This window comes from Anser anser (genome assembly GCF_964211835.1).
Source record: "Anser anser genome assembly, chromosome: 7".
Classification (NCBI taxonomy): Eukaryota; Metazoa; Chordata; class Aves; order Anseriformes; family Anatidae; genus Anser; species Anser anser.
In genome coordinates, this window is record NC_139727.1 from 22,767,398 (window position 1) to 22,779,443 (window position 12,046).

At 39.2% G+C, this 12,046-nt stretch overlaps 1 protein-coding gene across 4 annotated transcripts in view; it reads left to right on the plus strand.

Annotated features, from left to right (window-relative positions):
• The window catches only part of WDFY4 (WDFY family member 4), a 134,379-nt gene that overhangs the window by 15,896 nt on the left and 106,437 nt on the right, over window positions 1-12,046 (plus strand). For 3 of the 4 annotated variants that reach the window (XM_083843360.1, XM_083843361.1, XM_083843362.1), the window contains 8 exons: window positions 1,172-1,318; window positions 1,941-2,130; window positions 2,616-2,805; window positions 4,485-4,645; window positions 4,995-5,447; window positions 7,081-7,185; window positions 8,052-8,242; window positions 10,588-11,198. In XM_083843360.1, coding sequence (XP_083699486.1) covers window positions 1,172-1,318; window positions 1,941-2,130; window positions 2,616-2,805; window positions 4,485-4,645; window positions 4,995-5,447; window positions 7,081-7,185; window positions 8,052-8,242; window positions 10,588-11,198 — 2,048 coding nt within the window. Of the gene's footprint in view, window positions 1-1,171; window positions 1,319-1,940; window positions 2,131-2,615; window positions 2,806-4,484; window positions 4,646-4,994; window positions 5,485-7,080; window positions 7,186-8,051; window positions 8,243-10,587; window positions 11,199-12,046 lie in introns of those variants that run through there. The other variant, XM_083843363.1, reaches the window with a different exon arrangement.

Consider the following 12,046-nt stretch of genomic DNA (forward strand, 5'->3'; position numbering starts at 1 on the left):
GCTCTGTGATTTCAGATACCCTTTTGTTTTGATAACCAGACAGCTGTTTTTTCTAGTATTTATCTGATTTTTCTCCATTGTCTGTTGCTGCTCTTCAGCCTTTCTTTGTCACTCCAGCTTACGTATCAAGGAGATGACTGGTAATGATCTGTCTGTCTGATACTGCAGTGGTTGCATTCTCATTTTGCAGCATTTCAAAGCATTTCTGTATGCCCATCCTCAATGCAGACTGGCACCAGCAGTACAGCCTGCTGGTGGTGTGTGAGGGTGCATTTATCCCTGGCATTGAGCTGAGCAGTTTGTCTCCTTATTTAGATAAATGAAAACAAAATCTTACTGTTGGCTGCTGGTAGGCATGATCTGTGTCACAGGAAGGAGGTGTGTAAAATTATATATAGTTAGTCACAGTGTGAAGTTTCTTGATGAGGTTTGTGCTTTTCAGAAATGTTGCTATTTTTTTCTGGTAGACTCACAAAAAACTTCGTATCACAAACCCCACTCTTCTTTTTAGTTTGCTGATTTTGGACTTGATTATTGCATGCCAAATGGGCACCCTGGGATGCCACTTCTTTAAGTTGTACAGGGTCGTTAGTAGAGATAGAAGGAAACTAAGTGCTGAGAAACATTGTGAAGAAGCAGAGTGTCTATTTATAAAAGCTATAATTAGAAGTGTTTGTGCACTTACTGAATGAGTTGCAAAAGAAAAGGAATTATAGCTAAGTTGCTGCTATGCTGGGGTCAAGGATGGAATGGAGAACTTATGCTTTTAACATACCAGGCTTCTGTGGTGTCCTTTGAATTTATGATAAAGGAGGCACTGTCTGCCCCTGGATTTACTACTATTTTAGCTGCTAGTTAGTTTGCAGATTATATGCTTTATCAGCTGTAGGTCTGCTTATGTAGGACACGGTAAGCATCTGTCAAAGCTGTATTTAATCTGGGGAGGGAATTTCTGGGAACAGCTGTGACAATGCATGGTCAGTATGTTTGCTTCTCCCAAGTGGGTCTCTAGAGCCATGGCATGATTGCCATGCTAGTGTGCCCTTGAGCACTCCTAAGAATAAAACACTTAGGTAGCTGGTTCACCTGTTAAGACTCTGCTTGGTGTGTAGAAACATATGGAAAGTGCAGTCAGCTTCTGGAGGGGCTGATTTTGGTTTTTCTTACTTAGAGAACTTTGTGGAACATCATTGGATCTGGCCTTCCAGCTGCTCTGATGCAGTGCCTGTACCTTTTCTTCACTTTTCCTCTGAAGAAAACCAGTGATGATGGAGAGACAAGTGAGAACAAGACTCAAACTCAGGAGATGCTTGTTAAGGTGAGTTGCCCCTCTGGCAGTTTCTTTGCCCAGACGGCTCATATTCATTCAGGCTTCAGAATGGAACTGGTGGTGATTCAAATGTCCAAAGAAAGGAATAAGCTAGGACTGAAAAATCATTGAACAAGTATCAGAAGCATTATAAAACAATCTAGGTGATGCAGTTATCTCTTATTTTGTTATTAAGTGAAACAACATGACATATTCAAAAATCAAAAATTCAAAAAATATCCTAGTGGAAGTTACACTTGTTAATTTCACTGCATGTTATCTTCTGGCATCAGTAGCTAAACTGATTTTTTTTTTCTTCCCCATTTAACTGCTCAAAAATTGGTGATGGATAGAACAATCACTGATTTTAGATTTATTTTTTTTCAGTTAGACCTGGCTCACTGTATCCAGTTTTCATTTCTTAGTTCCTGTGTTTACGTGTTTAGGAGGGCTTTGTTACTATAGTACTGTGGTCCCTCTATAAGTTCTGCAGTGACCCCACCCAGAGTTTTGTGCTGCTTTGCTTTTCATTGGATGCGTACATCTGTGGTCATGTTGGGTTACTGCTGGACTCTGTCTCCCCAGTATTTGTTGAGGTGTTTGCTGTAACTGATGTTTGTTTTCTTTTCAGATAATGCTTAACATGTACAGAGAGGAACAAGGTGTAGAGGAACTTCTGGCAGCTGATAAGCTTCAGTCATTAATTATAGCAACTGCTTCCCTCTGGGACCAGTGTAACCGTTCGTGGAAAGTACCCACAGGCCGTGTGCTGCGAACAATTTCAAAGGCTCAGACTAGAAACAGCATCCTATACCTACAAGGTTTGGTTTAGTAATTTGGCTTCTCTTTTTCTCGTGGTTGTCCTGCGAATGAATTCTCAAGAAAATTTTCCCTGGGATAGATTTTTATCTCTACAGTAGCTGATACTCAGTCAACTGAAAACCATGGGCTCTTTACTGTCCAGACAGGAGCTTTATTTAGTGATGATAGACATCTAGAAACTGAGGATTTTTCCACACACAAAAAAAGAAAATTACTGGCAAGAGTCCATCCCACCTGATCACACTTTTGTAAACAAGCACAAAACTTTTTTTCAGTAATGTGAGGCTCATCAACATTTGAAATACAAGGTTGATGGCACTGCCAGAGGAACAGTATCTTTTTTTGGATATCATGATTGGTTGTGAGTTATATCCTCTTTTCTTTCTAGACTATTTGTCTAACGTTAAAAACTTGTTCAATTTTTGTCAGTAACTTCAAAATTGACTGTCGATTCTTAAATACCTACTTTTTTTTTTCCCTACAGCTGTGGACTGCATTAAAATAGCTATTCAGAATCTCTTTAAACTGGCTGATACCCTACCTGCTTGTGATGCGTGTGAAGCTGTTAGTATCATCTTATGCTTTGTGAAAGATTCCTATCCCATATCATCAGTTTTATTAACAGAGTTTGAAAATAATGATGGCTACCAACTCCTGCTAAAAGTTCTACTCAGGTAAGTGTAGAAGTTTTTTGTGGATTTCTAGAGGATGGTAAAACTTCATTTTCAGAAGGCATGTTGGTCTGCGTTAAAATGTTAGTCATATAAGTAATCTTGTGTGGATGCAAAGCCAGTAATAGTCTCTGACATTGGGTCTTTCATTACTATTTTGGGAGGGGAAGCAGTTCATAACTTCTCCTACTGAAACCATAACAGAAATTAACTGTAGGAGAAGTTAGTTTACAGGTGGGGTAGGGACTTACCAAACAGAAGGCAAAGGTTTTTCATCAATTATTAGGGTTAGAAGGGATCTGGGATGCTTAGAATCTTAGAACCATTCAGGCTGGAAAAGACCTCTAAGATCATCTAGTCCAACCTTGTTTTAGTTACAGTGAACTCTTAATCCAGAAATACACTCAGCTAGGGAGTGAAAGCAGATCTCCTTGCAGTGCAGAAGACAAAAATTCACACAAATTTATATCTAAAAAGATTAAGTTCTTCTGAACTGAGATGAATTTGAAAATATCAGATTAAATTCAAACTAGTCATCCTAATCAAAAGTGCAAAGCAGAATCTTTTAGTCTTCTTGTTATTCTCACTGCCTAAACAAGCTGTGAGTTTGCTACGTCAGAGCAGAATGTTATACCATTTCCCCAGAAGCGTTTAGCTTTTTTTCTTTTTTCTTTAATATTGTATGAAGAGAGCACTTCCAGATCTTCTCAATACATTGTTTTTTCCATTATGGCTTTGCCTAATCTTGTACTTTATCTCTAACACTCGAAAGAACTTTGGTCCCTGACCAGTATGTCAGGCTTAGGAGGTATTTGTAATTTGAATCTAGAGTATTCATGGATCCAAACTAGGTGGATATTATTTCTGATGATTTTTTGCAGGGCACAAAATTACCGACCTACGATTGGAAGAAGCTTTGTCTCTTTTTCTGGCAGTGTTTTCTTTAGTTACCATGGAGTGTCTAGCTTTCTCTTCTAAATAAGTTGTGTTGAAAGATGGCTATTTCTGAAGAAAATCTATCCACATAAGGGAAGAAGCATGATCTTTATCAGCAAGGGCTATGACTGTCTCACTCCTTTTTAACTGATAAAACTAGGCTGGGGAGACAGAAATAGTATACAGATGCTCAGGGCTTCAGTTTTTTGTCTCTTTCCAGCATATACTGGCAGCAAAGGGTAGGCTGAGAGCTTCCACTGAACTTTTTCTTTGCCAGATTTTTTCTTTTCTGATGCTTGGAATTTGTTCTTCAGATAAAGAAAATTCTGTTTACAGGATATTCTTCCCCACCAGGTCACATTCTTCCCTGCTAAAATTGAATGCTAGCATTTTCCCTCACCATTCTTCTCCTTGCTTATAAAACATTGTTTTCTTTCTGAAAGACTTTCCTAACTTATAGTATCTATTGCTCTGCCACTAACCCATGCCCAGATACTGCAGTTTTCATTAAGAATTAATCCTCTCTATGCGGTACAGAATAGAATGGCATGAAAAGAACATGTCTCTGCCCTTTGGCAGTTGCTGTCTTAGGTCTAAACTATTACATATCTGGGGTGACAGCTCAAACTGTTTCATTACCTAGGAGAGACATGGTATGTTTATGTTTGATTCAGTATATGCTGCTATGTCCAAAAAGTTTGTATTACTAAGGCATGAACACATGACTGTCTCAACTTTGTTGCTAGATGTGAGGGGTTGCAGCAAAATGAAGGAGACCCCTATCTGAATGAGATTCTGGACATGCTGACTTGCCTTACAACCTGTGGAAAAACTGAACTGAAAGTTTCTGGCAATATTGTACACCCGCAATTACCGCACTTTGATTTTGAACGGACACGGTCTTCTGGTACAGTATATACATGTTGATATGTAGGTGGATCATAAAAAAAAAAAAAAAAGGTGGGGGGGAATCTGTTCAGTATGCCTCTTAAGAGCGAGGAAATGCTTAAAGTTTACAAGCTTGAATGTTACCTACATCAAAATGAACTGACCATATCAGTTGGATGGTCTGGTTGTAGGTGGAGGATGTGCCTCCCAGTCTCATTCTTCATATCTGTGATTCCTGTTTCTGGTCTCAGATGTGATTGAACGTTAATAGTTAAAGTGCTTGCAGATGAAAAAGTCAATTCTATTTATGATTAAAAAGGAGAAAAAGTAAAAAACACAAAAGGGGATCTCACCTGTTTTTCTTGCAGGAATGACAGTGAAAAATCTCCAGGCTTTTCAGGTGTTGCAGTCCATTTTTCAGAAAAGTAATGATCAGCACCTTTGTGGAAGAATCTTAGGAGCAATTGGTACCATATGGGCCTGGAACATGGTGAACTTCTTTCTTCTGGAATGGACACTACAACCTATCAACAAGTTTATTGACATAATCCATTTCAAACCACACCCAGTCCAGGTCCAATTTTTCAGACTGGTGGAGTCAATAGTGCTAGACCTGTCCTACATTCCCCATGAAATTTTGAAGAAGGTTCAGTATTTGATAAAGGAAAATGTAGTGCCAATCTGCACTTTAACAGCTCTCCGGTGTCTTCTCAGCATGACCAAGAAGGATCCACTATTCAGCGACATATTCCGGGACTCAGGGTTATTAGGCCTACTGCTGGCACTTTTGAGGAAGCAAGCCAAGATCCTGAGGAAGTCAGGTACAACTTCTGTCATTCGAGATGACTGTTGAGGCAGGTATATCAATAAGAAAGAATACATCTTTCTGCAATCAATTAAAAAATATACTGAGTAGCTAGATTTATGTCTGGAAGCCAGCTGGCCTAACTTTAAATTTTAGATGTTTCTGTCATGCTAAGCCAGGTCCTCTCTGAATTCTTAGTGAACAGAATGAAACTATAACTATCCTAAACAGTTCATGTACTGTTCTTCACCGACGTACAGTAAATTACTCTGGAAGGGTACCATTCATCCTGCATTTCTAAACTGGTCTTGATTTGGGATCCTCTGAGATGCCAGCTTGATAGTAGAGAAAGAAAGCTTCTCACGGAACTTAGTTCCTCTGAAAACAGCACTTAGTCCTGAGGACTGATGATGGAAGGCAGTTTCTTGAATTTTGGACGTACAGTACTCACAATTACTACTATCGATTGTAGTGATATAGGTATCCGATATAGCTATCTCCTATATAGTTATTTGACAGGAAGGTAACGGTCCATGTGTGGTAACTGTATGGTATAGCTGACTTCTGGTAAAGGCTCACATATTTAAAAGCTTTTTTTTAAACTATTTTAAATCATGTTAAAACTGCCTGTGCTGTATGAATCAGGAAATGCCTTTAAATTTCATTATAATAGTCATTTAACAGAGGAGGGACCCAAAGTACTTGGTATAACTTCTGCAATAATTTATATATGTTTATTCCAAGCAACAAACAGAATAGTAACAGAATAGTAATTGCAACAGAAGTTCCAGCGTGTGGATGCCCATTACCTGCAAGGAAACTCAGCTTTGAGTTCTTGATATCAGAGAGTTAGAATTTTGTATGGCAGTACTTAAAGAGCGTCAAGATAAGTTGCCAAGAACGGTTGTATGTCTCTTCCGTTTATCAGCTGGCTGGTGTATTTTACTGCCTTAGATCACTTAGTGATGAAAATTGTACAGAATGAGTGACTGAATAGTTAGGTAATTTGTAACTTCAGATGAAAAGATGAAGAGGGGCAAGTGGGAACACACTGTGTGAAGGGATCACGGATTCCCTCTCTTGGTTTCTAGAAATTGCCTGCAAACTTCAGGGCCTTAGAGCTTAAAACAAAACAGAAACAAAACAAAACCAACCCCCTATCTTACACTGTCTGATTCTGGAAATGCTTGCCTTTAAACATGCAGACGTTTTCTGCTTTGCACTTTTAGTTTAGCTATCTATGTACTATCTGTTGCTATATTTTTCCACTTTGCAGCTCAGAAGCTCTAATGTTCTTTTATTTGTGTGTGCTCCTGCTAGGTATTACTGAACAGGTCACTTTACATCAGCTATATAAGTGGGAAGTAGAAACATAGCTATTACTAGTACTGTCTATAGTTATGCAAGAGTTTGGGATGCAGAGCCTAGAGTCATACCTGTGTTTCCCAATTCCAGACTAAAACCTGATTGCTAGACAGTGCCCTGGCTGTCTTTTGCTGCTCACTTTAGAGTTCAAGTAGTCTGCAAATAATATTTAATTAAACTAGAATTTGCTGGAGAATTGGTTTTATTTTTTTGGTTTATGATAATCTAGCTACAGTTAACTACATCTTGTATAAATTTTATTACTACTTCTAATACACTGACAGCTGGAACCCAACTGCCTGCTCCAGAAGAAGGCACTGAGAAGGAATTAAATGCTGTCATGCTGAAGATGGTGGCTGCACTTACTCTGGGGTCTGTAAGGAACACTGGTAAGAAATGACATGACTGCATTGCCTTTGTGATACTTGGTGATAAGTGGTCACGATGCCTCTTCAGGAGCACCAACAAACTTTCTGGCTTTTGTGCTTCAGTGGGAGGTGTAGGGATGACAGTGTTACACCAGAAATACGGTAAAGATATCCACATTCTCCACAATGAGACTTACCCTGGTAGTTGTGCTACTTCCCTCATCCATGTGGATGACCCTAAAACATTTACACAGAAGATGTAAACTTTACTCATGGAAAACAAAATTGTGTGTGAGAGTTTTATGTATTGTTTGTTCATCCATGTTTTTCTTCCATGGTGTCTATTATGTGAAATCTTGACATGATCAGAGACATGATGGATCACACTTGTACATTCAGTATTGGCACAATTAAGAGAGACGTTTGTATGGGGAGTCTTGTGGAACATAGTAAAATGACGTAGTAATACAGGAGTAAAAACAATCTTCTGAATACTGGAATCCGCTCATTTAATTCACTATTGAATTCTAGAGTCCTCATTTGCAACATCTTACACAATGCAAATGTATCATCACAAACTGCCTCAAAGACAAGTCTGCTTCATAAACTAAAGGAATGTTTAAGCTGAAAACTAATTAGGCACCTTTTCATGCATTATTGAATTGGGAAACTGTCATCTCTGATGGTTAGAGACTGTGATCATCCCGTGATTTTATCCCCTCTTGTCCTCTTCAGTTTGTGTCCATTAGCTTAATAATCTTTTCTTTCCTGCCTCTCGCGCTGTATTTGTAGAAATGTGGCACTGCACACCAACACTGAAAATCTGCTTCTAAAAACTACAAACAAAGGATCCTTTAAGTAACAAATGATAATGTATTTTTCCCCAGTTGTTTTAAAGGACTATGGAATGGTGCCATACATCAAGATATTTTTGGATGACGAGTGCTACAGGAGTGCTACTCTTAGCATCTTGGAGCAGCTGTCAGTCATCAACTATGAAGAATATATGAGCATTGTTATTGGAGCCCTCTGTTCTTCTACTCAAGGGGAACTAAATCTGAAGCTAGATCTGCTGAAGGTAATTAACATGGATTCCAAGTTGGTTGATGTTTTCTTGGAAACTGGTTGGCTTGTGGCAAATTGCTCTTAATCTTTCCCCAGCACTGTGTTTTTCCAGGAAGGTAAGTGCTGAAGAGGAAGGAGCTACGGACCAGTTTTTGATTCTGGTAGATCAGGCGCTTTGACTTTTGGTGGGGGCCGTCTGTGTGGTCAGCACCTTCCTTCAGTATCAGACTGAAATACCATGAACTTAAATAGTAACACAGGACAGAGAAATGGAGGTGGCAAATATTAGGGCACCGTTGTATGTGCGGTTATATGTAATGTGACAGAAAGGGCAAACAAATGTGAATGAAAATGGAGATGTGGAGGGTGGATGTGGGAAGAGGTAAAAGAGTAAGATTGGAGGGGGCAGGGTAGGCATGAGATGGAACAGCTTGATTCTGATACTTTTCCAAGGTTGTAGCTTTGCTGTCCTTAATTTGGTAATCTCTTGCATACACCGGTGTTAGGGGAAAAACAGAGGTGAGTTCATGGTAAGGAGGATTCTTATGGATGTTTATGGAGGGTCTGATCCATAAGCAACTGAAGCAGGGGAAAGAATCAGTGTGCTTTATTCTGGTTTAGGTCATAAACATCAAACTGAAAAGCAGCAGTGTTGTAAGAATTAATTTAAAGTTTCATTCTGCATTCTCTACCAGGTGTGAACAGAATTCACCTTTTAGCACAATATAGCAGCTGTTTTTGTGATAAAAGAACTATGTTACTTTAAATTTTGTCACATTTTAAAGCTTTGATTTGAAACAGTAAAGTTTAACAATGTTTGTGGAGAAGTTGAGTGCAGTGTCCAAACTAATATGAAAATAAATGTAGCTTCGGTGTCTAATTCTGACAAATGATAACTGTATTAAAACATAATGTAAGCAAATGAATTTATTATCTGCATCCATTGGGACTGTGATTGTGTTATACACAAATTCAGATTGATTTGCTAATATATATTTAGCTGTTAAAGCCTGAGCCCAAATGTAATTAGCACTGCCGTATTCCAGGGTGGCACGTGGACAATTATGAGGAATAACAAATAATGGAATGTGAAATAAATTCTGTTAACGTTAACTGAGTTAGGGGGTTTCCAGCAGACATCAGTTTTATAGATTCAAGACAGAGGAATACTAACTCATAGGCGATTAAATTCTAACTGAGTTAGAGCTGGAGGAAATGTGGTTACTGTTGACCTTCTCTGAAATGTGTTAAAGCCATCCTGATAACTTCAACTCTTGAGTTATTAAATTTACTCCCTGTTCAGAAGTCTCTGCCTGGTTTGATGCATTATCATACAAAATTGAATGGCAGTAACGGTGTTTCCCTTCCCCCTCTAGTTCTGGCAACCTTTTCTCACAGTCCTAGATCCTCTTTCTGGGAGATACACATGTTAGAACTGTTCCTCTTCACCAGGTTGTAAAGTGAATTTCTTTCCAATGTGAAAAGATACAGACTCAAATTTGGAAGCTCCCCAGTGCCTGAAAGAGCATCATCTTTACAAAATAAATTGTTGAACGTCTCCCAAATCTGGGGTGGATTGCATTCAAATACACTAGACTGCTTCCTCACAACCTTTTTTTTTTTTTCCCCACTGACTTTACTTCCACTGCTATAACTCTTAACATCTTTGCTAGATTTGTTTTGCAATGGCAAGCCCGTAGCATTTCAAATTTACAAGTGGAATAGGTTGGGTTTTATACCTGTGTAATATTGTCAAGTGGCATTCACTTATATCCTGCTTTAAGCCCAAAGAAGTTAGAGAAAACTTAATAACTTTGTTGTCTTTGGATTTGACTCTTCATGACTGTTTCTCTTCTAAAGCGTTGTGCAGACTTTAAAAATAAGTCTACTGAGAATGGGAATTGTTGCTTTTCTTAATGAGGAGAGCCTACTGCTTGCTGTATTCTTTGGGCTATGCTTTGTCACTTTTTTTTTTTTCATCTCAAGATTTCTTGAATGTGTCTGATCAGAGATTAGCCAAAGGTCTGAAACAGTATCTCTGGCCAAACTAGCTAAGCTATGTAATGCAGGAATTTTTTCTTTACTTTATTCCTGTGAGCACCATTCCTCACCTCTCAAGCTGTGTGTTTTCTCCTGAGGGTATGTATGAATCTAGGATGTTTGACTCTGTGGGTACATGGGAGAAGGGAGGAGGAGAAAAGATGTGAGGTGGTGACCTTACCTTTGACTAACTTTTTTTCTGTTCTGAGTGAAATTTCAGTGAAAGAATTTTGCTAAAAACTTGCAATTTAAAAATATTCTTATTTTTACCCTTTTTTAAAGTGCTTCTTTTGTTTCCTTTCTTCCCAATGTTTATAGTCACTCCTGAGAATATTGGAGAGTCCCAAAAGTCATTCAGCTTTCAGAACTTGCAGTGGATTCAATGGACTCCTGTCTCTTCTCTCAGACATGGAAGGTGCCTTGCAGGACCCTCCATCTGGGCTGTGGGCAGCAGTTGGACAGAATCGCATAATGGAGCTTGTTTTCTACACACTTCAGGGGATAACAGCAGCCCTGCACTTGGACCCTGTAAACAGTGACTTCTTTCAGAGGAACAGCCTCTTTGAAAAGATGGCAGAGGATCTTGGGTCACTTGGTTGTTTCTGGACACAAAGAGAATGGCAAAACCCTCTGAGCCTTGAGAAGAAAAGGACATTTGCAGAATTCTTGGATGCAGCTTTCTGCTCCTCAGAACCTTTCCCAGCATGGCTGAAGAACTGCATATGGATTTTGAATTTTCTTGATCATATGGTCAAAGGAACCCTCCATCTGGAGAGCTATTTCAAGGAGATAAAACCAGAGGTGGGTGAGCCATCGAGAGATGATCAGGAGGGACCTGAAGCTCAAGAAGAACATCCTGTTGCTTTCAAAAGATTAGTCAACAAATTACCTGCCTCGGCATACAGGTTATGGGAAAACCCTGAGGAGAAGTAAGTCCTGATTTTACTATAGGAAATATAATAGTAAGACTGGTATCTGCATTTTATATGGTAGTAAACTAAGGCAGGGTGTGGCAACATTTCCCTAGACCAAACAAATCAGTCATACAGTCCCAAATTCCAGGCCTTCAGACAGCAGAAATCCCGTTGTTTTGAAAGGTAAATGGTGGTAAATGTTAGGGCGTACATGTTTAGTGGAGCAGTGGGACACAGAAGCCTGAGAGTTGCCCAGTTAGAGCTGAAGGTTCTGGCACGCGCAATGTGTGAGCAGGATTGGATTCTAAGGAGGGTTGTTGGGACTTGCAACTAATAATTAGTCTTTGCTTGAACATCCCCCAATCAATTTTGACTTTTTTAATGATGTGAGTAGCTGTTTCCAGTCACCTCATATATTAAAAATAAAAGCTTTTAAATTGTTTTAAATGCTCCCTGATTTATGTGTGCCCAGGTGTGTGCCCACACATGCACACACTGGCTCATCTAGTTGTACAGCTTAAATAGAGAAAGCTGGGAAAGGAATAGTCATGCTGCATGCCAGATCTAGTGGAGTATGGCAGGAAGGAAAGACTACACCAGAGATCGATGTAGCTGTCAGCTGTGAATCAGTTCTAAATTATTTGCATTTCATAATTTGTGAGATCTGCCCCTTCCTGTGTCTGCAGCTTTATCTTGGATCTCCCAGTCTTTTTCTCAAAAACATTTCTGGTTGGAGTTACACTTAAAAAGGTTGGGTGCAGTGCTTATAACTGGGAGATTTCTTCAGCCCTTGCTTTAGACTATTCCTCAGCCATCACTGTATGCAAACAGCAGAACATATTCTAGCAAGCTGTCAGTTTTCA